This window comes from Tamandua tetradactyla, chromosome X (assembly GCF_023851605.1).
Source record: "Tamandua tetradactyla isolate mTamTet1 chromosome X, mTamTet1.pri, whole genome shotgun sequence".
In the NCBI taxonomy this organism is placed as follows: Eukaryota; Metazoa; Chordata; class Mammalia; order Pilosa; family Myrmecophagidae; genus Tamandua; species Tamandua tetradactyla.
The window spans coordinates 110,685,101-110,712,616 of record NC_135353.1 but is presented as its reverse complement, the minus strand read 5'-3'; the positions used below and the strand labels follow the sequence as shown (position 1 = coordinate 110,712,616).

General features: G+C 39.0%; 1 protein-coding gene and 1 pseudogene across 9 annotated transcripts in view; one reads left to right on the top strand and one right to left on the bottom strand.

Moving 5' to 3' along the window:
• ARHGEF9 (Cdc42 guanine nucleotide exchange factor 9) overlaps positions 1–27,516 on the bottom strand; it is a 187,943-nt gene that overhangs the window by 8,243 nt on the left and 152,184 nt on the right. For all 9 annotated transcript variants that reach the window (XM_077146108.1, XM_077146102.1, XM_077146110.1 and 6 more), the window contains 2 exons: positions 23,729–23,972; positions 1,180–1,248 (listed from right to left, as the gene is read on the bottom strand). In XM_077146108.1, the coding sequence (XP_077002223.1) occupies positions 1,180–1,248; positions 23,729–23,972 (313 nt within the window). The remainder of the gene's footprint in view (positions 1–1,179; positions 1,249–23,728; positions 23,973–27,516) is intronic.
• On the top strand, positions 21,095–26,534 carry LOC143671130 (ubiquitin-conjugating enzyme E2 D3-like; annotated as a pseudogene).

The window sequence follows — 27,516 nt, the reverse complement described above, 5'->3', positions numbered from 1 at the left end:
ATAATATTTAATATCTAATATATAATAATATATTATGAAATATCATTAATATTAATTATTATATTATTAATGTTAATTAATAGCAATGGATTATATATGTGAATATCATTTAAAGTAGAAATTTTAAGTGGTACATATGTTTTTAGAATAAAAATTAAAAGAAAAAGCATAAGACTGTACCACACGGTGAGCCCTATTTTCTATGATAGACTACGTTAATAGTATAATTATTAAAATGTTTGTTTATGAATTATAACAAGTGTTCCACACTAATGCAATATGTTAAAATAGAGTGGATTATGGGAAAATACACCATAATATAAACTATGGCTATAATTAATAGAATTTTAATATTCTTTCATCAATTGTAAAAAAAGTACCACAAAATGTAAAGTTTTAATAATAGGTGGGTATACGGGAATGCTGTTTTGACATGATTTTTCTGTAAACCTATAAGTTCTCTAATTAAAATTTTCTTTTAAATGATATGAAAATACTTTGCCTGGTGCCCAATAGGCACACTAATAAACAGAAGGCAGTTCTTTCCACTTCTTCAGCTGGGCATTTTAGTTTGGTTTTGCTTTATGAAAAACAGAAAATAAAGCTTCATTTCAGATCCAAACTGATGCTCAAGTGATTTCTCTTTTCTAAGTACTTTAGCTTGTAGTTCAGCAAAATGACAAAAAACATATCTGAATCTTCTTGGTTTAGTTTGACATTCTCCATCTTAATTTGAGACTTCTGATTTGGTGTATACCCTCAAACCATTGAAAGAAAGTTGAGCACACATCCCCAGTGTATCTATACTTATTAATAAATAATTAATTGCTTATTTACTGTTTACATTTACTATGGTCCATCTGTCTCTAAATTTATTAGTAAGTTTAGTTTCTCTCTATTAAGCAAAAATAGAAAGGAACAGAGATTCTATTTTTTTCTTGTACCCAATGGGTTGTCTTTGGACTCCAATGTCCTATATCATTCACTCTCAAGGCTTATGCCTTTAAGACTATTTGACATCTGTCATCTGGGACACCTGAGGACCAAGGCACACACCCCAACCCCCATTCCAAGTGACCTTCAGCATGAAAACAGGCCTATTAATATGTAAGCACATATATTATGGCTTTCCAGCCTCACATAAAGAATGAGTGAAGCTAAAGGATGAAGGAAGCTTACCTTTTTGTTTAGGGACTTTTCTCACAGTCATTGCAGCCTGCCTCTTCTGGTTTTCAGAAATTTCAAAGCCTAGAGAAAGAAGCACATGGTTCTGTAACGAGAAACATATATCTTTCTAGAATGTAAAAGTTAGTATGACTTCTGGAAGAGCAATTTGTAAGATGTATCAAAAATCACGAAAAATAGTATGCCATTCTCTTTGATCTAGTAATCCCCTTTCTAGGATTTTTACTAAGGCTTTTGGTCAGCAATTTGGACAAAGACTCAGCTCTAAAGATACACATAATAGGATAGAGAGACAAAAAAATGAGAACATAGGTTAAGAGGCTAATAAATGGAGAATGGTTAACAAAGTATGGTGTAAAGTATAAGAGATTTCACAACTAAAAGCAAAAGTACAAAGAAAAGGAAATAATGAGTCAAAAGATAAGAGAAGTAGAATAGAAAATGTATATGAAAAAAGTTTCATAAGGAAAAAAAGAGAAAAAATTAAACAGACAAAAGTTAAGTAACTGAAAACCTCTTTGGTAGGCTGAATTACATACACCTAAAAGTAATGTTCTTAATCATAATCCATTTTCCTGTGGATGAGGTAAAGTGAACGAGGGTGGATATTAACCTGGATTACTGGAGGCCTTATAAGGAGAAGGCCATAGGGAGAAACCAGAAATCAGGGGGAACACAAAAGAGAAAAGGGAGGATATCATCATACGATGGGAAAGCCAAGGAACCCCAAAGATTGCTGGAAGTCAGCATCAGAATGCTACAGTCTTCAGGCAGAAAGCAAGACTTGCTGATAACTTGATGTTGGAATTCTTCTGGCCTCAAAACTGTGAGCCAATAAATTTCCATTGTTTAAGCCAAACCATTGTGTGGTATTTGTCACAGAAGCCTGGTATACTAAGGGTTTTGGTACCAGAAAATGGGGTGCTGTTATTAGAAATACCTAAAAATGTTGAAATGCCTTTGTAAGTAGGTAACGGGTAGGTTGGAAGAACTGTGAGGTGCTTGACAGAAAGAGCCTAGATTGTTTTGAAGAGACTGTTGGTAGAAATATGGATGATAAAGGTACTTCCAGTGAGGTCTTAGAAGGAGATGATGAATGTGTCATTGGGAACTGGAGGAAAGGTTAGCCTTGTTATAAAGTGACAGAGAACTTGGCAAAACTTGTTCTGATGTAAGATGGAAGGCAAAACTTGAAAGCAATTAACTTGGATATTTAGCTGAGGGAGATTTCCAAGTGTGGAAGGTACAGTCTGCTTTTTCCTTGAAGATCATAGTAAAATGCAAAAGGAAAGGGATAAGCTGAGAACTGAACTCTTAAGCACAAAGGAACCAGCAACCAATGACTTGGAAAACTGTCAGTTTATCCATGCTCTGAGACTAGGGCTAGAAGTGGCTCTATCAGGGCCATCCCTGAATTAATAGGAAGTGACTCCCCAGAGAACAGGGTTCCATTAGAGGGCTTAACTGAACACTCCTTTCTAAAGAAGGTATCACTAAATGTGGATCTAGTCAGCCATTTCAAAGGAAGTCAGGATTGGAAACACAGTTATCCAGAAGTATCTATGGAAAGTCCTTTTGTCTGATGGTATGGACCCTCAATAACTGCACACAAAGCCGACAAGGTTTCTGCAAGATTTGTTTGAACAGAAGTACTGCCAATCTGGACTGAAAGGGAAAGAGAAGGGACAAATTGAAAGAAGAATGGCTTCAAGGGCAGAACCAGGCAAGCAGAAGTCTGGACCAAAAAGATTTCCTTAGGACAAGAGAGAAAGTTGCCCATGCATGTGGAAAGGTCAGATCCATCCCTGGGCTTGGAGGGGGCAGGCTATTTGCCTCTGCATTTGGAAGGGATATACTTTCTGCCCTAATGTTTGGTGAGTTTACCACCCCAAAGTTTGCAGAGAGTTGGGTCTATGCCCAGGTGCTCAGGGTGAGTTTGGCTGCCACGGCAATACTTGGAGAGGGTGGTGCCAATATTCCAGTTCTGAGACAAAACAAAGTCGCCACTTGGAAAGGGTGGGCTGTCACTCCTGCAGACCTGGAAGACAAAACCTCAATCCACAGATGACTTACAAACATCAAGATCTCAAACTTTTGAGATCTAATATCAAATCCATTTCTCATATATTGCATTTTGGCAATTTTAGCAAACTAAAAAAAGATTTTGGTATCAGAAGAGTGGAGTGCTCAGATTGCAAATTCCAAAAATTCTGGAGTGGCTTTATAAATGGGTAAGGTGAAGATTCTGGGAGTACTGTGAGGTGCTTGATACAAAAGCCTAGATTGCTTTGAAAGAACTGTTGGTAGGAATATGGATGACAAATGTTCTTCTGATGAGGCCTTACACATAAATGATGAATGTGTCCTTAAAAACTGAAAGAAAGGCAATCCTAGTTTCAAAATGACAGAGAATTTGGCAAAATTGAGTCCTGAGGTCAGATGGAAGATGTAAGATTTCCTTTGTCTGTGTTTGCCAGGTTGCTATGACAAATACCACACAAACGCATACACTGGGTTTGGCTCAAACAACTGGAATGTATTGGCTCATGGCTTTGAGGCTAGGAGAAGTCCAAAATCTATGCATCAACAAGGTGATGCTTTCTCTCCAAAGTCTGTAACATTCTGGCACTAGCTGTGGTGATCCTTGGAGTTCCTTGGCTTATAGTCCTGCTTCATGTCACATGGCCATGTCCTCTCCTCTATTCCAGGTTTCACTGACTTCTGTCTTCCAGCTCCTTCCTGTGGCTTTCTCTATGTATGATTTTTTTTTCTGCTTATAAAGGGCTCCAATTATCCAGATTAAGTCCTACACTTATTCATTTGGGACATACCTTCACTAAAATAACATCTTTAAGAGATCCTATTTACAATGGGTTCACACCCACAGGAATATATTAATGTAAGAACATGTTTACATTGGGATACATAATTCAATCTACTATAACCTCCCTAAGTGAAAAATGGACACACTCATTGAGTAAAAGGCGAGTGAGTAAATCAAAATGCAAATTAATTAACAGGATCTCTTCTGTAAAAGCTAGGGTAGTGATTGGGAAGGAATGTAGGTTGGGGGTTTCCAAGACCACTCCCAGGATTTATGATTTGCTAAGAGGACTCACAGGATTCAGCATATAGTGCAGTCATACACGTGGCTATGACTGATTACAATAAAATGATACAAAGCAAAATCAACAAAGGGAAAAAGCTAATGAAATGAAGTTTAGAGGAAAGCAGACACAAACTTCTCAGACTCTTCCAAAAGAGTCATACAGGACATCCTTAATTCCCCAGCAATTAGTTATGACAATATGTGTGAAACGTTGTCAGTAAAATTAATGAGGGATTCAGTGCCCAGGGTTTTATTGGGAACTGGCCATGCAGGCACCCTCTGCGTGACACATACCAAAATTTCTGACTCTCAGAAGAAGCATTAACCATACTGTTTGGACAAATAGTTTAGACATAATAAGAAACTCTTATCAGTTAGGGTGGTGGGGATCCTCCAAAAATCCAAGTTCCCAGATGCCAGCTGTGATGGTTTGAAGTGCTCTGCATCCTAGAAAAGATCATGTTCTTAAAGCTAATCCATTCCTGTGGGTGTAGACCTATTTTGGGTGGGAACTTTAATTAGGCAATTTCAGTTGAGGTGTGACCTAGGTGGGTTTTAATCCTTATTGGAATATTGTATAAGAAATGAAATTCAGAAAAGCACACACAGAACCTGGGAGAAAAAAGGCCAGAAAAGCTGAGAGAGAAAAGTCAGAGAAGCTGAGAGAGAAGGACACATAGAAGATAGAAAAGAAGATACAGAAGATATCACAGAAACAGAGAGGAGGCCACTGAAGCCAGAAGTGTGCTATATTGCATTTTGGCAACTTCAGCAAACTAAAACAGATTTTGGTTTCAGGAGAGTGGAATGGTGAGATTACAAATACCAAAAATTTTGGAATGGCGTTATAAATGGGTAAGGTGAAGATTCTGGGAGTTTTGTGAGGTGCTTGATAGAAAAGACCTAGACTGCTTTGAAAGGACTGTTGGTCCTTTCAAATGGGTGTTAAATGTACTTCTGATGAGGCCTTAGACATAAATGATGAATGTGTCCTTGCAAACTGGAAGAAGGGTGGTCTTTGTTTTAAAGTGGCAGAGAATTTGGCAAATTTGAGTCCTGAAGTTGGATGGAAGGCAGATTTTGAAAGTGACGGGTTTGGACATATAACTGAGGAGATTTCCAAACTAAGTGTATAAAGTGCAGCCTGGATTCTCCTTGCAGTTACAATAAAATGCGAGAGGAAAGATAGAAGCTTAGAACTGAACTCCTGGGCATAAAGAAACCAGAAATAAATGATTTGGAAAATTCTGAGCTTCCAGAAAGTGAGTCCCTAGAGAATAGTGCCCCATGTGGGGATTTATCTGAAATGGAGTCAGTCAGCCATTTCTATACAAGTCAGAAATGGAGGTGCAGTTATCTGGGAAGGAGGTATAGAAAGTCTTTCTGTCTGATAGCTGGGACCCTTGTGTTCTGCATATGCAGCTGAGAAGTTTTTGTGAGATCTGTATGAACAGAACCACTGCCATCCTGGACTGAAAGGGAAAGACTGAAGGAAAATTGACTTTCAAAGGCAGAACCATGGAAGTTGAGGTCTGAAGCAAAGACACCTGGGGCTGGGAGAGTGGAACCAAACATGTATGTGGAAAGGTTAAGTATACCCCAGAGCTTGCAGAGTGAGGGTTTTCTGTCCCAATGTTCAGAAAGTGTTACCATCCCAGGGCTTTCAGATGCCTAGGGGATTGCAGAGTTTAGCTTCCCTGTTGTTCAGGAAGAGTGCTGCCATCCCAGTCTTCAAAGAGGGTGGAACATATTCCCTGAGAACCGGAGAAAGTCTGGCCATAATCCCACTGTTCTCAGAAAGTTGAGGTGCCCTGGATATTGTAGAGAGGCTGGCTGCCACTCTGATGCTTGAGAAGTGTGGATCCTAAAATCCAGCAACCATCTGGAAGCTTTGAGAAGTTGGAGCCTTCATCCCAGTGTTTGGGGAAAGCAGAGCCACTGTACAAGCCCTTGGAAAGGGTGGGGTTGCTGCTTTATCAAGCCTCTGAGTATATCATTCTATAGATGACTCTGAGACCTTGAAACCTAATGGAGTTTTCCCTGCAGGGTTTTGGAACTGTTTAGAACTAGTAACCCCCATTTTCTTCCCAATTTCTCCATATGGCAATGGGAATGTACACTCTGTGACTGTGCATCCCTTCTTTGTTTACTGGAAACATAATTTATTCTAAGTTTTACAGGTCCACAGCTAGAGGGGAATTGTGGGACAGACCACACATGTAACTGATTTTGAGGAGACTTTGGACTTAATAATGTTAATAAAATGATGTAAGCCTTTTGAGATATTGTCATGAAATTAATGTATTTTGCATATGGAAAGATGATATCTTTTGGGGGTCCAGAAGTGGAGTGTGATGGTTTGAAGCTGTATGTTCCCTAGAAAAGATCATGTTCTTAAAACTAATCCATTCTTGTCTGTGGGCTTAGACCTATTGTGGGTGGGACCTTTTGATTAGGCTGTTTTAGTTGCATGGTGCCCCAGGTGGGTCAAAATCTTCCTTTATAAGGGATGAAATTCAGAGAAATAAGCCAAAGAAGTTGAGAGAAAAAGTCAGAGAAGCTGAGAGAAAAGGTTTCTTCTTTCTCCTTATGAAAACAGAGAGGAACCATAGAAACAGAGAATTCATTGAAGCCAGAAGCTGGAAGCAACAAAACTTGGGAAAGAAGGGGAGACATCAGCAGATATCACCATGTATCTTGAAGATTGCCAGTAGCCAGTCATCAGGGAGAAGGCATTGCCTGTTGATGCCTTGATCTGGATATTTTCATGGCCTCAGAACTGTAAACTTGTAAGTTAGTAAATTCCCATTATAAAAGTGAGCCCAGCATGGGAGACAGCTCCAAGGGATGAGTTGGGCCCTGGCACCATGGGATCAACAATTCCATCCTGACCAAAAGGGGGAAAAGAAGTGCAACTAATAAAGTATCAGCAGCTGAGAGGTTCAAAGAATCTAGAGGCCACTCTGGTGGTTGCTCTTATGCAAACCTCAGTTAGACATTGCTACCTACAAAACTTGCCAACCCCCAACCAAAACCATTCCAGCCAATCCTAAAGAACACTTAGGGCAATATATAAGATTCTACAAAGTTTCCATGCACTAGGGTAACTTTCCAGAAACCTGCAACTTCCAGATGGGTCCCTGGACCAGATAAGTCCTCAAACCTAGAGGACCCAGCCTCTGCAGAACATCATACAGTTCCATCTCCCTACCCCATATTAGTGACAGCCTCTTCCAACATGAAAATCTTAGAATGGCCATAGCCCAAATACCCCTAAAGAGTGGGACAGCAAGATCAAAGGTGATGGTGGAGTTATACAGAAAAGGTAGGGTTTAGCAGACGAATATGACTGCTGAATAATTAAATTGATATTCCATTAGTGTATAGTATCTTAGAGCAGCTATGAGTGAAAACTTAAATTTGTGGAAATGTAATAACCCATACCAAATTCTGAAATCTGTTCTACAACTAATTGTTCTGCTGTGCTTTGAAATTTACTGCTTTTTTGTATATACGATATTTTTCACAAAAAAAGGGAAAAAAGTTGATTGTGATTATAAAAAAAATATTTATTCCTTCTAGCCTCCTATGTTCTAGAGCAGCTAGAAGGAAAAATGTGATGGGATGGCATAGTAGCCCATGACAAACTCTGGGATCTGTCCTGTAACTACTTGTTTAAGAGTGCTTTGAAAACAATTTCTTCTTTTTTTTTTTTTACTTACTTTGTATGTATATTATACTCTATAATAGAAAAAGTAAAAAAAAAAAAAAAAAAGCCAGTCAGGGAAGGCAGGGTAAGATGGCAGCATATAAAGGAGTGGAATTTAGGTAATCTTCTAGAGCAGCTACTAAATAGCCAGGAACTGTCTGGAACAACTATTTGGAGGATATCTGCGACCTGACACATCATACACAAGTCTGCAATGGGTGGAAGGGCTGAGATCACAGCACAGAACTGTAAGTAAAGCCCCCAAACTACAGAGGCTGGTGCTCCTCTCCCACTGGCATGGCAGGCTGTTAGAGACACTTTCCCATAGGAAAAAGAAGCAGTTTATACAAGGAGCAAGGGAAAGTAGCTCAACCAAGCTCCAACTGTGGTTTTAATTAACAATTTTGTATTTCTGAATACAAACTCCAAGCACAGATAAATCCAGAGAAAGCAGGAAAGTAACCCTGATGTCTCTCCCAGAAAAGAGAAGGGGCTGATGAAGAAAAAAAAAGGAGACTTTTGGAGTTGGCTTAGCTCAGGAACAGGAAAAAGGTAGTGTACCCAAGAAAAGAGGCACACAGTGCTGAGTACCAACTCTGGCTCTTGATTGGTGACCCTTTGGGACTGGAGACTGGCTCTGAAAATGGATTTTATTTTAATTTATTTATCTATTTCTCTCTCTCTCTTTTAAAGTATTCTGAGCAGAAAGCCTCAGGCTTTCTCTAATGATCTCTAATTTTCAGTGCTGACCTCAGGCAAGGGAGGACTTAAGATAGGTCTAGAGACAAAATAACAAGTCATGAAAGGAGATAATTCCCTAAAAGGCATATCTTCCTCAAGAAAAGGTGGGGCAGAGCACAGCTGAAGTGGCAGACCTCATTCAGAGAATTCAGACCCTAGTGGCTTGAAATTACTAAAAGCCTAAGATTGCCTTCTACCTCAGCCTCATCTCAACCATGCACCTGGCAGGGACAGGGTTTGCTGAGAATTAAAGGACTACACCACTTTATGCCAGTGGGTAGCTGTGGGGTGACAAGCACCACCTGCTGGGCAGGGTAGAAAATCACATAATTTAGAGGCTCCACAAGAAAGTAAGACAATCTGCTGGGTCTCATTCTCAGAGAAACTTGATACTGATTACATCCTCCTCCTGAGACCCGGCCTGCCTTGTCTGAGAAAATCTGACTGGGATCAATCATGCCTGGGTAGACCCTCCTCAAAAAAAGGTTCCACACAGGCAGGGAAAGAACCAGAGAAAACAAAGCTGAAAAATCCTGATCAGTCAAACAGCAGCTACGCTAGAGGTCTAGAATAAGTTGAACTGAATGCCAAAGAACAGATAGAGAACAAAGCCAACCAACAAGCAAACCCTGGGGAAAAGAGTGAAAACAACCTTCAGAATAAACTAATCAAGGAAATCAGATGCCTAGACACCAGCAAAACATTACAAGTCATACTAGAAAAAAATGAAAATATGACCAAGTTAAAGGAACAAAGTAACACTTTAAATGAGATACAAGAGTAAAACAAATAATTAAAGATGTTCAAACAAACATGCTAAATCAACTCAAAAATAAAATCTGATACTTCCGGGAAGATGGTGGAATAGTATAGGCTGAGTTCACCTCTACCTCATGGAACAACTAGAAAAATTATCAAGACAGCAGTTCTAGGGTGCAAATGACCAGAGAGGGTCTTCTACACTATATAGGTAGGTCCTGGATGGAAAAGCAGAGAAACTGGGATGGAGGGAATGGTGTGAGTGCACTCAGTCATGACTCCACCTTGGGTGAGTGGTAGCATGCAGGAAGAAGAGGGTTCTGAAGGAGTAGGACCAGCCTCCACAGCTACCTTGGGAGATCCTCCCTCTCAGTTCAATATGAGGGAACTCCTGTGGGGAACACAGAAGCCAGCAGACATGGTTTGCCTGTGGACAGATCTTCTAACTAGTACACAGCTTGCCTCCCCCTGACCCCTGAGACAAGCTGTGTTGGGCAACTGGTGTTTTGACAGAAACTGGGGGCCTTCCATTTAGGAGGAGGGGGAGAATCAGCATGGAGCTAGTCTGACAATTGGCAGGCGAAAGAGATTTGTGTCTCAGTACCACTTCCCTTTAACTATGGAGGCCTGGAACCCTCAGGTGTGCACAGAGAGGCACAGTTGAGGAAGCAAGCCAAGCTGCACCATACCAACAGACTTTTCTGGACTGGTTGAGGGCAAGGTCAGTTGAAATACTTAGTCCAGGAGCTCAAGGTCATCCCAAGAGGGACCCTGGTGGCTACCAGACCCACCGGAATCACAGGTGGATAACTGACTGAGGTGTATGCTGTCCACCCCAAGGTCCCAGGGTTGGCAGCTTTCAGTGTGCACTGGCCTCTGCACTGAGGCCAGAATCCTTGGCTGAAACTGCACTGTGTCTCCATCCTGCAAGCCAGCAGCCATAGTTGGGGAGAGGGCGGCTTAAGGGGAAGAGGTGGCTCAACAGCATCATCTGCTTGGAAGACATGGAAAATGTAGTCTGGGAAACTGCCTATCTCCCTAGCTTTCAACAGATCTTCAAATAGAATTGCATTTCCTGCATGGGACGTAGGCCTTGGTTTGGTGGGGAATTACTGACAAATAGAATGAATCCAAATAGACCAACTCACAGACACATACTAATCAGACTCTCAAATGCTGAACAGAAACAGAAAGTCCTGAAAACAGCAAGAGAAAAACAATTTACCACATACAAGGGAAGCCACAAAAGACTAAGTCAAACTACTCAACAGCACCATGGAGACAAGAATAAAGTAGTATGATATATTTAAGATACTGAAAGAGAAAGATTTCCAGCCAAAAAATCTTTATCTAGCAAAGTTATCCTTCAAAAGTGAGGGAGAGGGCAGGCCACAGTGGCTCAGCAGGCAGAGTTTTCACTTGCCATGTCTGAGACCTGGGTTTGATTCCCAGTGCCTGCCCATGAAAAAAACAAAACAAAAAAACCAAAAGTGAGGGAGAGATTAAATTTTCATAGAAAAACAAAAGCTAAGAGAATTTTTCAACAAGAGACATGCCCTACAAGAAACACTAAAAGAAGCCCTGTCTGGAAACAACAAAGAAAGGAGAGGGAGATCCACAGGAGGGCACAGAATTGAAGAGTATCAGTAAGGGTAACTTAAAGGATAAAAAGAGAGAGGGGTAAAGGAATATACAGATCTGACAAATAAAAACCAAAGGATAAGATTCAAGAACTACCTTTACACTAATAACTTGGAATGTTAACAGACTAAATCCACCAAATTAAAATATAGAGATTGGCAGAATTGATTTAAAATAAGATGCATCTATATGCTGCTTATAAGAGACTCATCTTAAACCCAAGGATAAAAACAGATTGAAAGTGAAAAGATGGAAAAAGATGTGCCATGCAAGCTGTAACCAAAAGACACCAGGAGTAGCTATATTATCAGACAAATAATGTGAAGATGCTATAAGGGACAAGGAAGAATACTACATATTAATAACAGGGACAGTTCACTAAGAACAAATAACAATAATGTTTATTCTCCTAATCAAGGAGCTCTAAAGTACATGAGGCAAAATTGAAGGGAACAACAGATGTTTCAACAATAGTAGTAGGAGACTTCAATAAACCATTCTCCTCTATAGACAGATCAACCAGACAGATGATCCATAAGGAAATAGAGAACCTAAATCATGTGATAAATGAATTAGATCTAACTGACATATATAGATCATATACCCCAAAACACCAGGATATGCATTCTTCTCTAGTGCTCATGGAATGTTCTTCAGGATAGGTCATATGCTGGGAAAACAAGTCTTTATCAATTTAAAAAGACAAATTATTCAAAACACTTTCTCTGAGCACAGAAGAATAAAGCAGGAAATCAATAACCAACAAAGAACAAGAACTTTCACAAATATAAGGAGATTAAGTAATACACTTAAACAATCAGTCAGTCAAAGAAGAAATTACAAGAGAAATCATTAAATATCTGGAGACGAATGAAAATGAGAACACAGCATATCAGGACTTATGGGATGTGGCAAAGGCAGTTTTGAGAGGAAAATTTATTGCCATAAACACCAACATTAAAAAAGAAGAAAGAACAAAAATAAAGGACTTAACTGCTCATCTGGAGGAACGAGAGAAAAACAGCAAAATAACTCCAAAGCAAATAGAAGGGGAGCAATAACAAAGATTAAAACAGAAATAAATGAATTGGAGAACACGAAAATAATAGAAATAACCAATAAAACTAAAATTGGTTCTGTGAGAAAATCAATAAAATTTATAGGCCCCTGGTTAGGCTGACAAAGGAAAAAAGAAAGAGGATACAAATGAACAAAAACAGAAATGAGAGAGGGGTTGTTACCATGGAGGCTGAAGAAATAAAAAAAAGTCATAAGAGGATACTATAAACAACTATACACCAACAAACTAGACAACTTAGATGAAATGGACAAATTTCTAGAAACACACAAACAACCTTCCTGACTCAAGAAGAAATAGATCTCAAAAAAACAATCAAAAGTAAAGAGATTCAATCAGTCATCAAATACCTTCCTACAAAGAAATGGCACATTACCTAACTTATTTTATGAAGCTAACATTAGTCTAATATCAAAACCAGATAAAGATGCTACAAGAAAGGAAAACTACAAGTCAATTTCCCTAATGAATACAGATAACAAAAATTGTCAACAAAATACTTGCAAATCAAATCCAATGAAGCATCAAAAGAATTATACACCATAACCATGTGGAATTTATATGAGGCATGCAAGGGTGGTTCAACACAAGAAAACTAATCAATGTAATATAGCACATTAACAAATTAAAAGGGAAAAACCACATGATAATCTTAATTGATGCTGAAAAAGCATTCGACAAAATTCAACATCCTTTTCTAATAAAAACACTTCAAAAGATAGAAATCAAAGGAAAGTTCCTCAATATGATAAAGCGCATATATGAAAAACCCGAAGCCAGCATCATACTCAACAGTGAGAAACTGACAGCATTACCCCTGAGACTGGGAATAAGAAAGGATGCCCTCCGTCACCACTATTATTCAACATTGTGCTAGATACTCTAGCTAGAGTAGTTAGGCAAGAACAAGAAATAAAGGACATCAAAATTGGAAAGGAAGTAGTAAAACTTTTACTATTTGCAGATGAAACGATCCCATAGTTGGAAAATGCTAAGAAATCTAAGACAAAACAAGTTGAGATAATAAACAAATTCAGCAAGGTGGCTGGATAGAAGATAATGTACAAAAAGTAGTAATGATTCTATGCAAAATAATGACTTAATGAGGAAAAAAATTCCATTCAAAATAACAACTAAAACAATCAAGTATTCAGGAATAAACTTAACCAGGGATATAAACGATCTGTACACAGAGACTAAAAAACATTGCTAAAAGAAATCAAGGAAGATCTAAATAGGTCGAAAGACATTCTGTACTCATCCATAGGAAGATTAAATGTACTTAAAATGTCAATTCTACCCAAAATTGATCTACAAATTGAACGTAATACCAATCAAAATTCCAACATACTTTGAAGACTTGGAAAAGCTAGTTATCAAATTTGTTTGGAAGGGAAAGGGACTTCAAATAGCCAAAAATAGTCCAAAAAAGAAGAAAAAAGTGGGAGGACTAACAATTGCTGGTTTTAAAGCTTATTATAACGCCACAGAGATCCAAGCAGCATGGTAGTGGCACAAACATAGACATACTGATCAATGGAATTGAATTGAAGGTTCAGAAATAAACCACCAAATCTATGGTCAGTTGATCTTCAACAAGGCCCCCAAATCCACTGAACTGGAACAGAGCAGTCTTTTCAATAAATGGGTCTGGGAGAAATGGATATCATAGCCAAAAGAATGAAAGAGGACCCCTACCTTATACCCTATACAAGAATTAACTCAAAGTGGATCAAAGACCTAAATATAAGAGCCGATAAATACCATAACCCCCTAGAAGAAAATATACGGAAACATCTTCAAGATTTAATAATAGGATAGCTTCCTAAACTTTATACCCAAAGCACAAGTAGTGAAACAAAAAATACATAAATGGGAACTCCTTAAAATCAAATGCTTTTGTGCCTCAAAGGACTTTGTCAACAAGGTATTGTGCCGGTCTGAATCTGTGGTGTACCCCAGAAATTCCATACCCTTTGATCCTCATTCAATATTGCCGGGTGGGAGCATTTTGATTGTTTCCATGAAGATGTGACCCACCCAATTATGGGTGGTAACTTTTTGATTAGATGATTTCCATGGAGGTGTGTCTCCACCCACTGAAGATGGAGTTGCTTACTGGAATCCTTTAAAAGAGGAAACATTCTGGGGAGAGTCCCTTTTGGTAGAGCCACGTGAAAGCCAGCAGATGTTGCCATGTTCACCATGTGCCCTTCCAGCTGAGAGAGAAATGTTGAACGTGGTCGACTTTCTTGAACCAAGGTATCTTTCCCCAGATGCCTTAAATTGGAATTTTTATACACTTGTTTTGATTGGGACATTTTCTCGGCCTTAGAACTATAAACTAGCAACTTATTAATTCCCCCTTTTAAAAGCCATTCTGTTTCTGGTATATTACATTCCAGCAACTAGCAAATTAGAACAGGCGTAAAGGTAGCCAATTCAATAGGAGAAAATATTTGGAATTCACATATCGGATAAGGGTTGGTCATCCAGTATATATAAATAAACTATACAAATCAACAACAACAAAAAACCCCAAATAATCCAATTACAAAATAGGCAAAAGATATGAGGGGACATTTTCCCAAAGAACAAATACAAATGTCTAATCAACACATGAAGAGAGATTCATCTTCATTAACTAAAAGAGAAATGCAAATCAAAACAATAGGTTAAGGCTTCCAGGAAGATGGCCAACTAGAGTAGCTCAAGATTAGCCCCACTCCACAGAAAAGTTAGAAAAGGGACAGGAGGGTGACTGAGGCGGCAATTCAGAAGTGTGGCTGACCTGGGAAAACCTTCTGTGCAAACATGTGGCAGCCTGGGTTTCAGAGGGCAAGGAACTGAGTGGCAGAAAGCTGGAGCTGGGCATGGAGGTGCAGAGCCACAGAGTCCATGGGAGTGCTACACTCACCAGTGCAGCCCATGACTGGTGACTCGCCCCACACCCCATGCACCTAAAGTCCATCAATGGCTCCCATTCCCTGCGTCCAGGTGACCCCACCCCACCAGCCTCCAGACACGTACCTGTCCCCCACCCCCACCCCAAGTGCAGCCCAACCCACCTCTCCTGCACCCCTCCCAAGCACTACCTCCCCCTCCCTGTTCTCTGCAGGCTGTTCCCAGTGCATAAAGGTTGTGGGCACTAACCTCCATACCTTGGCTGGCCCGACCCCCTACCATAGTGTCGCACAGCCTCACCCCGCCCTCCCAGAGCTCAGCACATCCCTTTACGGCACTCCCAGGCCCAGGCATACACACGGGCCTCATATCACGTCATTCAGCTCTGGGAACCACACTTTAGAGCAGTCCTAGAACCGTGCATGTGCACAGTCCTCAGCCTCACATCCCAGCTCTGAGAAAGTGCCGACCTGCGCAGCTGGATCACATCTGCCCCCAATCCACGAAGGCATAACACCAACCTGCTGCCACAGCTCTAAGCAGGTGCACAAAGGGCCCTGTGCCTTAGACCAGTACACACCAGGGTTACGCCACTCAGGACAGTGCATCCTCACAGCTACATCCTCCCTGGCTACTGGGCACCCACATTCACAAGCACCAGTGTAAAATACCCAACCTGTTCCCATACCTGCACTGAAACAAATCACCATACTGAGTGCTCTACCCCATACCCTGCTCCTGGCTGTACAACCATCCTGCAAACACAAGGCCTTAGACTACTGAAAGAAATCAAATGCCAAAGTAAGTCAATCAAGATATTTACATGCAATGAAGACAGCAGGAAATCACTAAGCATATCACAATGCAGACAGATACAGCCCTGCCCAATGAACAAATTAAAACACCAGATGAGACAGACATTGGAACAACTAATCAAAGATGTTCATACAACTCTACTTAATAAAATAAGTGGGATAGCAAATGACATAAAAGAGATCAAGAACACAGTAGAAAAGCACAAAGAGGAATTTGAAAGAATAAATAGAAAAATAGTGGAAATCACATAGATTAAAGAATCTGTTGACTAAATAAAAAACATACTAGAGGCACACAACACCAGATATGAAGAGACAGAAGAAAGAAGAAATGATATAGAGGACACGATAATTGACTTCAAAGACTCAAAACAGCAAATGGCAAAAAAGATGAAAAACATTGAATGGGAACTCGGGGAAACGACAGACAAAAGAAAAAGTACAATGTAAGAATCATTGGTGTCCCAGAAGGAGAAGAGAGGAGGAAAGGGCTAGGAAGAGTAGTTGAGGATATAACGTGGGAAAACTTCCCAACCCTCATGAAGGACATAAATATACAAGTCAAAGAAGCCCAAAGAATGCCAAACAGAATAAATCCAAATAGGCTTTCCCCAAGGCACATACTAATCAGTCTGTCAAATGTTGAACAGAAGCAGAAAATCCTGAAAGCAGCAAGAGAAAAACAATCTACTACATACAAGGGAAATCAAATAAGACTGAGTTCAGACTACTCAACTAGCACTCTGGATGTGAGAAGGCAGCAGTATGATATATAAGATCTTGAAAGAGAAAGACTTCCAGCCAAGAATTCTGTACCCAGCCAAACTGTCCTTCAAAATTGAGGGCGCAGTTAAACTTTTCATAGACAAAGAAGTCCTGAAAGAATTTGTCAACAAGAGACTGGCCCTACAAGAAATACAAAAAGGAGTTCTGCCAGTTGAAAAAAAGACAGGAGAGGGAGGTCTGGAGGAGGGCACAGAATTGAAGAGGACCACTAAGGGTAATTTAAATTATTCAAAGAGAAAGAGGTAAAAGAATAAATAGATCTGACAAAATAAAAAAGATACCATGGTGGAATCAAGAAACGGCGTTTCAGTAATAACTTTGAATGTTAACAGACTAAACTTACCAAGTAAAAGCTACAGATTTGCAGAATGGATTAATAAACACAATCCAGCTATATGCTGCTTACAAGAAACTCATCTTACGCACAAGGATACAAATAGATTGAAAGTGAAGGGATGGAAAAAGATTTTCCATGCAAGTTGTAACCAAAAGAAAGCAGAAGTAGCTATACTAATATCAGAAAAATAGACTTTAACTGTAAAGACAACATAAGAGACAAAGAAGGACACTATATACTAATTAAAGGGTCGTTCACCAAGATGATATAACAATCATAAATGTTTATGATCCAAATCAAGGAGCTCCAAAGTACATGAGACAGACATTGGCAAAACTGAGGGTGGTGATAGATGTTTCAACAATAATAGTAGGAAACTTCAACACACCACTCTCCTCTATAGATAGAACAACCAGACAGAAGATCAACAAGGAAATAGAAAAGTTGAATAACTGGATAAATGAATTAGACCTAACAAGACATAAATACGTCACTGCACCGCAAAGCACAACGTTATACATTTTTCTCTAGTGCTCATGGAACATTCTCTAGGATAGATCATATGGGGCACAAAACAGGTCTTTATAAATTTAAAAATACTGAAATTATTCAAAGCACTGTCTCTGATCACAGTGGGATGCAGCTGGATCTCAATAACCAACAAAGAATGAAAATATTCACAAATACATGGAGATTAAATGACACATTCTTAAACAACCAGTGGGTCAAAGAAGAAATTGCTAAAGAAATCAGTAACTATCTGGAGATGAATGAAAATGAGAATAGAATTTACCAGAATTTATGGGATGTGGCAAAGGCTGTGCTGAGAGGGAAATTTATTGACTTAAATGCCTATATTAAAAAACAAGAAAGAGCAAAAATCAAGTACTTAACCACAAAACTGGAGGAACTTGAGAAAGAATAGCAAACTAACCCCAAAGCAAACAGAAGAGAAATAACAAAGATTAAAGCAGAGATGAATGGGAGAAAAAAAGAACAATAGAAATAATCAATAAAACCAAAAGTAGATTCTTTGAGAAAATCAATAAAATTGATGGGCCACTAGGAAGACTGACAAAGGAAAAAAGAGTGAAGATGCAAATAAACAAAATCAGAAAGGAAAAGGGGTGCGTTACCATAGGCCCTGAAAAAATAAAAGAAATCATAAGAGGATACTATGAACAACTATACACCAACAAAATAGACAATGTAGATGAAATGGACAAATTCCTGGAGACACATAAACAAGCTACACTGACTCAGGAAGAAATAGAAGATCTCAACAAACTGATCACAAGTAAAGAGATTCAATCAATCATCAAAAATTTTCCTACGAAGAAAAGCCCAGGGCCAAATGGCTTCACGGGGGAATTTTATCAAACATTACAGAAAGAACTAACACCAATCCTGCTGAAATTTCTCCAAAACACTAAGGAAAAAGGAACTCTACCTAACTCATTTTATGAACCTAATATCATTTTAATACCAAAACCGGGTAAAGAGGCTATAAGAAAGGAAAACTACAGGCCCACCTCCCCAGTGCACATAGGTGTAAAAATTCTCAAAAAAATATTAGAAATCAAATCCAAAAGCACTTTAAAAGAAGTATACACCATGACCAACTGGGGTTTATACCAGGAATGCAAGGATGGTTCAACACAAGAAAATCAATTAATGTAATACAGCACATTAACAGATTGAAAGGGAAAAATCACATAATCATCTCGATTAATGCTGAAAAAGCATGTGACAAAATTCAGCATCATTTCCTGATAAAAATACTCCAAAAGATAGGAATTGAAGGTAACTACTTCAATATGATAAAGGGACTATATGAAAAACCAATAGACAGCATTGTACTCATTGGAGAGAGACTGAAAACCTTCCCCCTAAGATCTGGTACAAGACAAAGATGGCCACTATCACCACTATTATTCAACATTGTGCTAGAAGTTCTAGCTAGAGCAATCAGGCAGGGCAAAGAAATAAAATGCAATAAAATGCATCCAAATTGGAAAGGAAGAAGTAAAACTCTCATTATTTGCAGATGCTATGATACTGTACTTGGGAGGATCCTGAGAAATCTACAGCAAAGTTACTTGAGCTAATAAACAAGTTCAGCAAGACGGCTATAAAATTAATGGGCAAAAATCAGTAACATTTCTATACACAAGCAATGACCTAGCTGAGGAGTCAGTTAAGAAAGAAATTCCATTCAAAATAGCAACTAAAAGAATCAAATACATAGGAATGAACTTAACTAAGGACGTAAAGAAAACTACATAACATTGCTAAATGGAATCAAAGAAGATTTAAATAGGTGGAAAGACTTCCCTGCTCACAGATAAGAAGGGTAAGTATAGTTAAGATGTCAATTCTCCCCAAATTGATCTACAGATTCAACACAGCACCAATCAAAATTCCAACAACGTACTTTGAAGATTTGGAAAAGTTAACTATCAAATTCACCTGGAAGGAAAAGAGACCCTGAATAGATAAAAGCATCCTAAGAAAGAAGAAGGAAGTGGGAAGATTAACACTCCCTGATTTTAAAACCTATTATAAAGCCACAGTGGTCAAAACAGCATGGTACTGGCAGAAAGACAGAAGCATTGATCAATGGAATAAGAGAAAGGGTGCAGAAATAGACCACCAAATCTATGGTCAACTGATTTTTGACAAGGCCCCCAAATCCTCTGAACTGGGACAAAATAGTCTTTTCAATAACTGGGCATGGAAGAACTGGATATCAACAGCCAAGAGAATGAAAGAGGACCTCTATCTCATACCCTACACAAAAATTAACTCAAAGTGGATCAAACACCTAAATATAAGAACTAGCACCATAAAGCTTCTAGAAGAAAATGAAGGGAAACATCTTCAAGACCTAGTAATAGATGGTAGCTTCCTAAACTTTACACCCAAAGCACAAGTAACAAAAGAAAAAAACAGATAAATGGGAACTCCTCAAAATCAAATGCTTCTGCACCTCAAAAGACTTTGTCAAAAAGGTGAAGAGGCAGCCAACTCAAAGGGAGAAAATATTTGGAAATCACTTCGCACAAAGGTTTGATCTCCTTTATATACAAAGAAATCATACAACTCAACAACAAAAGAACAAATGATCCAATTACAAATTGGGCTAAAAATATTAATAGGCACTTTTCGAAGAGCAAATACAGATGGCTCAAAAGCACATGAAGAGATGCTCATTTTCACTGGCTATAAGGGAAATGAAGATCAAGACTACAATGTGATACCACCTCACACCTATAAGAATGGCTGCTATTAAACAAACAGGAAACTATAAATATTTGAGAGGATGTGGAGAAACTGGGACACTTATGTACTGCTGGTGGGAATGTATAATGGTGCATCCACTATGGAAGACTGTTTGGCGGTTCCTTAGGAAACTAAATATCGAGTTGCCCCATGACCCAGCAATAGCACTACTTGGTATACATCCAGAAGAGCCAAGAGCAACAACACAAACAGACATTTACACACCGATGTTCATAGCAGCATTATTCACAATCGCCAAAAGATGGAAACAAACCAAATGTCCATCAACAGATGAGTGGATCAACAAAATGTGGTACATACATACAATGGAATATTATGCAGCAGTAAGACAAAATGACATCCTGACGCACACGAGAAGATGGATGAGCCTTGACAACATAATGCTGAGCAAAATCAGCCAGACACAAAAGGACAGATACTGTATGATTTCACTTTTATGACCAGCATAAAGGTACAATCAGAGGCTTATAATACAGAACATAGGGGACTTAGAGATACATAGAAGCTACAGATGAGTGAACCGTTAGCTAATGGGGTCGAACTCCAATGTAAGGGAATAGATAGGAGTGAAGGTGATTCTCTAGTGTGTCTAGAAGTAATATTACTATATTGAAGATGAACAAGATTGAAAGGGGTTGCATAAACCTACATGTCCCACTGGCTCACATTAGAAATATGAATGAGTTCTAGTAAGAATTACTTCAAGGATATGATTCTTTTACAAAGAATGCTTGAGTCCAGGGTACAGGGGGAAAATTGCTTGCATGCTATGAGCTATGTTCAACAGGAAACCATTACCACTACCATGACAACAGCAGAGTTAAATAATGGGGTGAGGGACAAGATTTAAGAGGAGGTTTGGATTTCCTATTTGGTGAGGGCATGTCTATTGGTTTGCTTTCTCTTGGGAACAATGAAATTACCTAAAATTGACCACATTGATGGACTGTGGACTTTGGATCCTCTACATGATGCCTGACGAATGCAAGTGGTTGATGCACTGATGGAGAAGTAGATTGGTGAATGATGGTGTATATTTATGAATGAAGGTTGTACTGCTACAAAGAGGAACAATGCTGTGAGGCATGCATAACGTGAATGACTATGTAGAACATTTGGTGAGACAAAATAAGGCAGAAACAAAAAAAACAACAATGGTACCATCACCTTTAGAAAATGCTTATAAGAAATCAGGGACCTAGATTGTAAGCTTTTAGAGCAGACACGTTAAGTCCAGAGAGGATTATTATTTCTGGATTTTGAGAGGCTGTTTCATATATATAACATGAAATTTAGAGATAAGAATGAAGCCGAACAGGTTGTGGTTAAAATAATTCAGAACATAGGGTAAGCAAGACAGTGTCTATATTTTAGAACCAATGGAAGAAAGGCTTATTTGATCAGGAACTGAAATTTTCTGTAGTGCATAATCCAATTCAACCTATCTGTATAGCTCATTTGAACACTGAAACACAGGAAGCACAGAATAAGAAAGAGGTCCTTTAATCCTGTATAGCTTATTGCAATGCCTGGAAACATCCTAGAGTATATTAAGCAGATAATCAAAAAGTATTGGTAAAGTCCCTTGAGGGAGGGGAGAAAGACTATGGAACTATAAACCTTACCATCAGGGAATCCCCCGATACTGTGTTATACCTTAGGGATACCCAAATTAATACGCCATGCCCTCCATCATAAGGCTTACTCTTGTGAAGCTTATGTACGTAGCAGAGAAGCTTAGACCACCTATAGGCATGTGTAAGAGTTACTTCTGGAGGATTTCCGTTGTTGCTCAGATGTGGCCTCAATCTCTCTAAGCCCAACTCTGCAAGTGAAATCATTGCCCTCCCCCCTACATGGGACATGACATCCAGGAGTTAAAGTCTCCCTGGCAACGTGGGAGATGACTCCCAGGCATGAATCCTGACATGGCACCATGGGATCAACAATTACATCTTGACCAAAAGGGGGAAAATAAGTGTAATTAATAAAGTATCAGTGGCAGAGAGAGTTCAAATAGAGTCAAGAGGCTACTCTGGAGGTTGCTCTTATGCAAGCTTCATGTAGACTTGCTACTCTATCATAACCTGCAAATCCCCAACCAGGACCATTCCAGCCAATCCTAAAGAACACCCAGGACAATATATAAGATTCCACAAGGGTTCCAGGTACTAGAGTAACTTTCCAGAAACCTACAACCTCCAGGTGGGTCCCTGGTCCCAGATAAGTCCTGAAACCTAGACTAGCCTCTCCAGAACATCAGATAGTTCCAACTCCCTACCCCATATTAGTGACAGACCCTTCCAATAGCAAAAATTTAGAATTGCCATAGCCCAAACAACCCCAAAGAGAGGTATGGAAAGATCAAAGGTGATGGTGGAATTACATAGAGAAGATGGGACTCAACAAATGAATGTGAATGCTGAATCATCAAACTGATATCTCTTTTAGTCTTCAGCATTTTAGAGCAACTAGAAGTAAAAACCTAAAATTGTGAAATTGTAACCCATGTCAAAGTCTGAAACATGTTCTACAACTAATTGCCTTGCTGTGCTTTGAAATTTATAGCTTTTCCATATATATGTTATTGTTCAGAAAAATAGAAGGGAAAAAAGTCGATTGTGATGATAAAAAAGTATTTAAGCCCTCTAGCCTCCTATATTCTGGAGCAGTTAGAAGGAAAAATACGAGAGGATTGTATGGTAGCTCATGACAAACTCTGGGATCGATCCTGTAACCACTTTTTGAAGAGTGCATTGAAAACTATTGCTTTTTTATTTCTTTGCTTTGTATATATGTTATAGTATACAATAAAAAAAATTTAAAAGAGAAAAAAAAAGGAATCTCGTGAACCCCATAACCTTATACCATTCAGAAAGGAACCTGAAGCTTAAGATTACAAAATGTCTGGGCCATTATAAGAGAATTTTGTCACCAGACTCTGAAGAGAAAGTTAGCTGAATCTCGCCACTATAATATTACCAACTCTGCTTTGATTACCTCTCGAAAGATGTTGTCATGTACCTAAATACATAGAGGTGGGACTTCGTTGAGATTACAGAACAGAATGTATGCTTGCTTTGCATCTGTTTGCTAATTAGTATGTGTTTATTTACAGAATCCAGTCTCAGGCTTGCTCTTAGTGTAATTGGATCTGGTAATGAGATTACAAGAGAGGCCAACCTATAATCTTCATCTACCCCTGACAGCAGGTATCCAAAAGAACCTAATAATAGGAAACCACCAAAGTGGCTCAGGCAAGTTTGCAAAAATATCTTCCCTCTGCTCTAGAAAAATGAAAACCAATACAAATACTCTATATTCTTCCTAGTCATATTCTTTCTCCTCTCAAGGCACTTACCAATTTTTTCATCTTCCTGTACCATTTTCCTCTCTTCTCTGAAAGCTCTAAGCCAGCGTATCTTCTCCTCTAGTTTCTTGGCAAAGAACAAATGTATCTCCTCTGTCTCCTTGTTGTGAAGCTTGAAGGCATTTTTCAGGCTGACATTGAAGTCATCATCTCTGCCATCTTCAATGTCAACCACCTCGTATTTATCCATGTCAATGCGGCCTTTGTAGTACAGGATGTCTCTCCGGATCAGGTCCTAGGTATAAAGGAAGAGAAGGCTTTTGGTTGGACATATGTGAAGGGTGGGTACCAGGAGAGCTGGCATATAGGCACAGCAGGATGCTAACACTGCCAATGTTTTGGAGTATGAATGGGAGTTGGGTTTCATCTAAATTTGGGCAGATTAGCTAGCAAGCTCAACACTGACACATCAGTTAACTAGATGTAACTAGAGAAAGCCTCTGACCCATATCCAAAGAGTCTGTCTCACACCCAAGTATTGATCCTTATGTTTTGCAAGACTGCAGATAGAAAGTAAGAAGCAGTAAGGCACAAAAGCATCACTAGTAGGGCCTTTTCCTTTTCTAAAAATTGGCAAGCCTGTCAGTGTCATGAAATGAGCTGACTTGTTGCTTGAAGCATGCTCAGGAATCCAAGCAGACCAGTGAAATCTGGATATCAGAGGGGGCAGGAGTGGTAAGTGCAGCTAGATGGCCACAGACTGCCAGCTGGAAAAGGTCTAACACTTAGCACTTTGGAGATTTTTCAAACAAAGCTAGTCAGGCAAGAGCAACAGGGGCGAAAGTAATGAAGAGTTTCACATAGCAACCTGTATGAAACTCACAAGTTTTGGTAAGAAAAACAGAATTTGTAGACAGATACAAACAGTATGCTAATTTGATTCTGTTATTGTCTTGCTCTCGAATACACAGAATTTATAATTTCTGATTATGGATACCCATCACTGGTTCATGCATGGTGCTCTTACCTGTATATTTACTTATTTTAAGTAATGTGGTATCATAAAACTCACTAGAAGCTAGGACTACAAGGCAACCTCATACTAAATCCCATGCTCATCATTCCCTTAGTTTCCTTTTGATATAGTTTCATTTCATCAGTACCTATCCACTTATATAAGGTTTGAAAACACAGAAATCAATGCTACATAATGTTTAGGGATACATATATGTGTATGAAATTATAAAGAAATGCATGGCAATGATATATGCAAAACTTAAGAGAATACAGAGTGGAGAATAGGGAAAGATGAGAGAGGAAGGAGGATGGGAAAAAGGAAAAGAAGCAGAATAGTGGAAGGGAAGGATGGTGCTATGAGAATCAGGCTGTATTTGTAATGAACTATTTGCTCTTGGATTTTCATATACTGGGTACTCATTATATTATTATATTATTTTATCATTATGTTATTTGGATATCTTTTTTAATGTCATCTATTTCATAAGTTGAAAATTGAAAAAAGAAAAACAAGAGGGATTGATGGAATGAGCTATGGCCTATGGAATTTCAGCCCTAATAAGTAACTGTCTATGAGTGGTCTTTCAGCACATCCTCCTCTCAGCACTTCCCTTATGCTTCTCTGAGAGCACATCCACTGCAGGCCACATGGGCCATGTGTTATGGCCAAGCCCGGCCTAGGAATATCCCTGAGAGCCTTATTCTGGCAGGTGTCCTCTACTAGTAGCAGAAACCTTTCCCTGCCAATTCCCCTCTTCCACTTGCATTCTGTTTTTTGTTAGGCAATCTGACAGAGTCAGAAATGCATACTAATTTTTATTAACATTTTACAATTCAGTTAAAACATTCCCACTCTACTGAATTGCGTGACACACCTTTATTCTCTGGTGCAGGCCACTTGTAAAAGATCTGCCTTTGTCCACTGTATTCTCAGTCCTAACTCTTCATCCTGAACACTAAACCATGTTCACTTGTGCTCTTCAATAGGGCTGGGGAGGGCTGTCTTCAAGGATTCCCAACATAGCTCTGTGAATCTTGAAACCCTAGGCTGGGAAACACAGGTGTTGAAATGCTTTGCAAAAAATAACCAACACAGGTATCTGCCGTGAGCCCCACAGGGCCAGGGAGGCATTAGTTGCCGTGCGGGGAGGAGTCCGAGGCCGCAGCTACAGGAAGGCCCTGGCCCCTCTGTGTCTGTGTTTGGCAGAACTGGTGTGAGAGGAAGACACAATTCTTGCCCACTGCCCTGATAATCAAGAGTTTTGGCCGGCCCTTTGAGCGCACACCAAAATAGTAGAGAGCCAGACGAAAAGCACAGACTGTGGCTCAGAAATGAATTAATAAAGAACTTAGTGATTTGGCCCATGATTCCCCAGTACAATGTTCTACAGGTCCAATTGGGGATGATATGTTTCTTTGGCAAGCCACAATTATGGGACCTAATGACAGCCCATATCAAGGCAGTATATTCTTTTTGACAATTCATTTTCCCAGAGACTACCCCTTCAAACCATCTAAGGTTGCATTTACGGCAAGAATTTATCATCTAAATATTAACGGTAATGGCAGCATTTGTCTCGATAGTCCAAGATCACAGTGGTCTCCTGCTTTAACTATTTCTAAAGTTCTTTTATTCATTTGTTCACTGCTATATAATCCGAACCCAGATAACACCCTAGTGCCAGAGATTACACAGATCTATAAAACAACAGAGATAAGTACAACAGAATATCTTGGGAATGGACTCGAAGTATGCCATGTGATGCTACCTTAAAGTCAGAAAGACCTGCATTATAGCTATAATACACTTTAAATTACTGTTCCTTTTTTGATTTTCTTATCTGGCTGCTCCCCTATCAGACCTCATCTTTTTCAATTTTATTTTTTGTTTACCTACCTCCATTCATTCACATACTCATCTGAGAAGACTTAAGTTCTTCCCGCTTTGGACAACAACTGCTTTTAGAAACTGTAAAGTAGTTACAAAAGAACAGTTGCCCAAGAGTCAGAATTTTTCAAAACATGGAGCATGGGTATTATGTGGTCTATGTCTTCACTCTAACTTGGTTATGACACTAAAACCATTCCTCATTGCTCTAACATGCTGAAGAAATCATCTGAGGGGGAGGGAGATGGATGTTCAGTTGTCACATCAAAGGAAACAGCATTACTCTATAGCAGCATCCATTCTTGTTTAAGCCTTCCACTGTTAGAAATTTGAGGTTACGTGATAGACATTATGCTCATAACTGATGTGGCTGGAGAACTGGTATTGAATTTACAGCATCAGCAGAACAGAAAATGTATTTTATGCATGTCAATAAAAGAATGACCTGTTCTTGTTCTACAGAGAATGGAAATTGGAAGTCAAACACCCTTTGTATTCCAAAGTAGGGTCTCAAACATTTTGCAATTTTCACCTAAATTGTTAGGAAGCTTGGAGCTATTAGTTAATTTATCTTCCAATACACTGTTTAATGTAGCACCGAATAAATGATGCAAGTTGTCAATGGATGAGTGATCAACTCTGCTAGTAATTGATTTATTTTTCTTCAATAAAGTTGCATAAACCAATGAGTTAGCTGCCTGGATTAATCAGCATGTGAAACAATCTTTTGTAAATGTAAAACTGTTTTTTTGTATATACTGTTGGGATTTGCTTCATTGTTTGACATCAAATGATGAGTAACGTTCGAAAGAGTGAATATTTTGCCATGTTCAGTTAAAGTGCACAGTCTATTACAGGTTGGCACATTGATTGGTTCTATTTATGCAAAATTAATAAGCTAATCAGATAGTGTAGCTGTAGTGTGCTGCACATG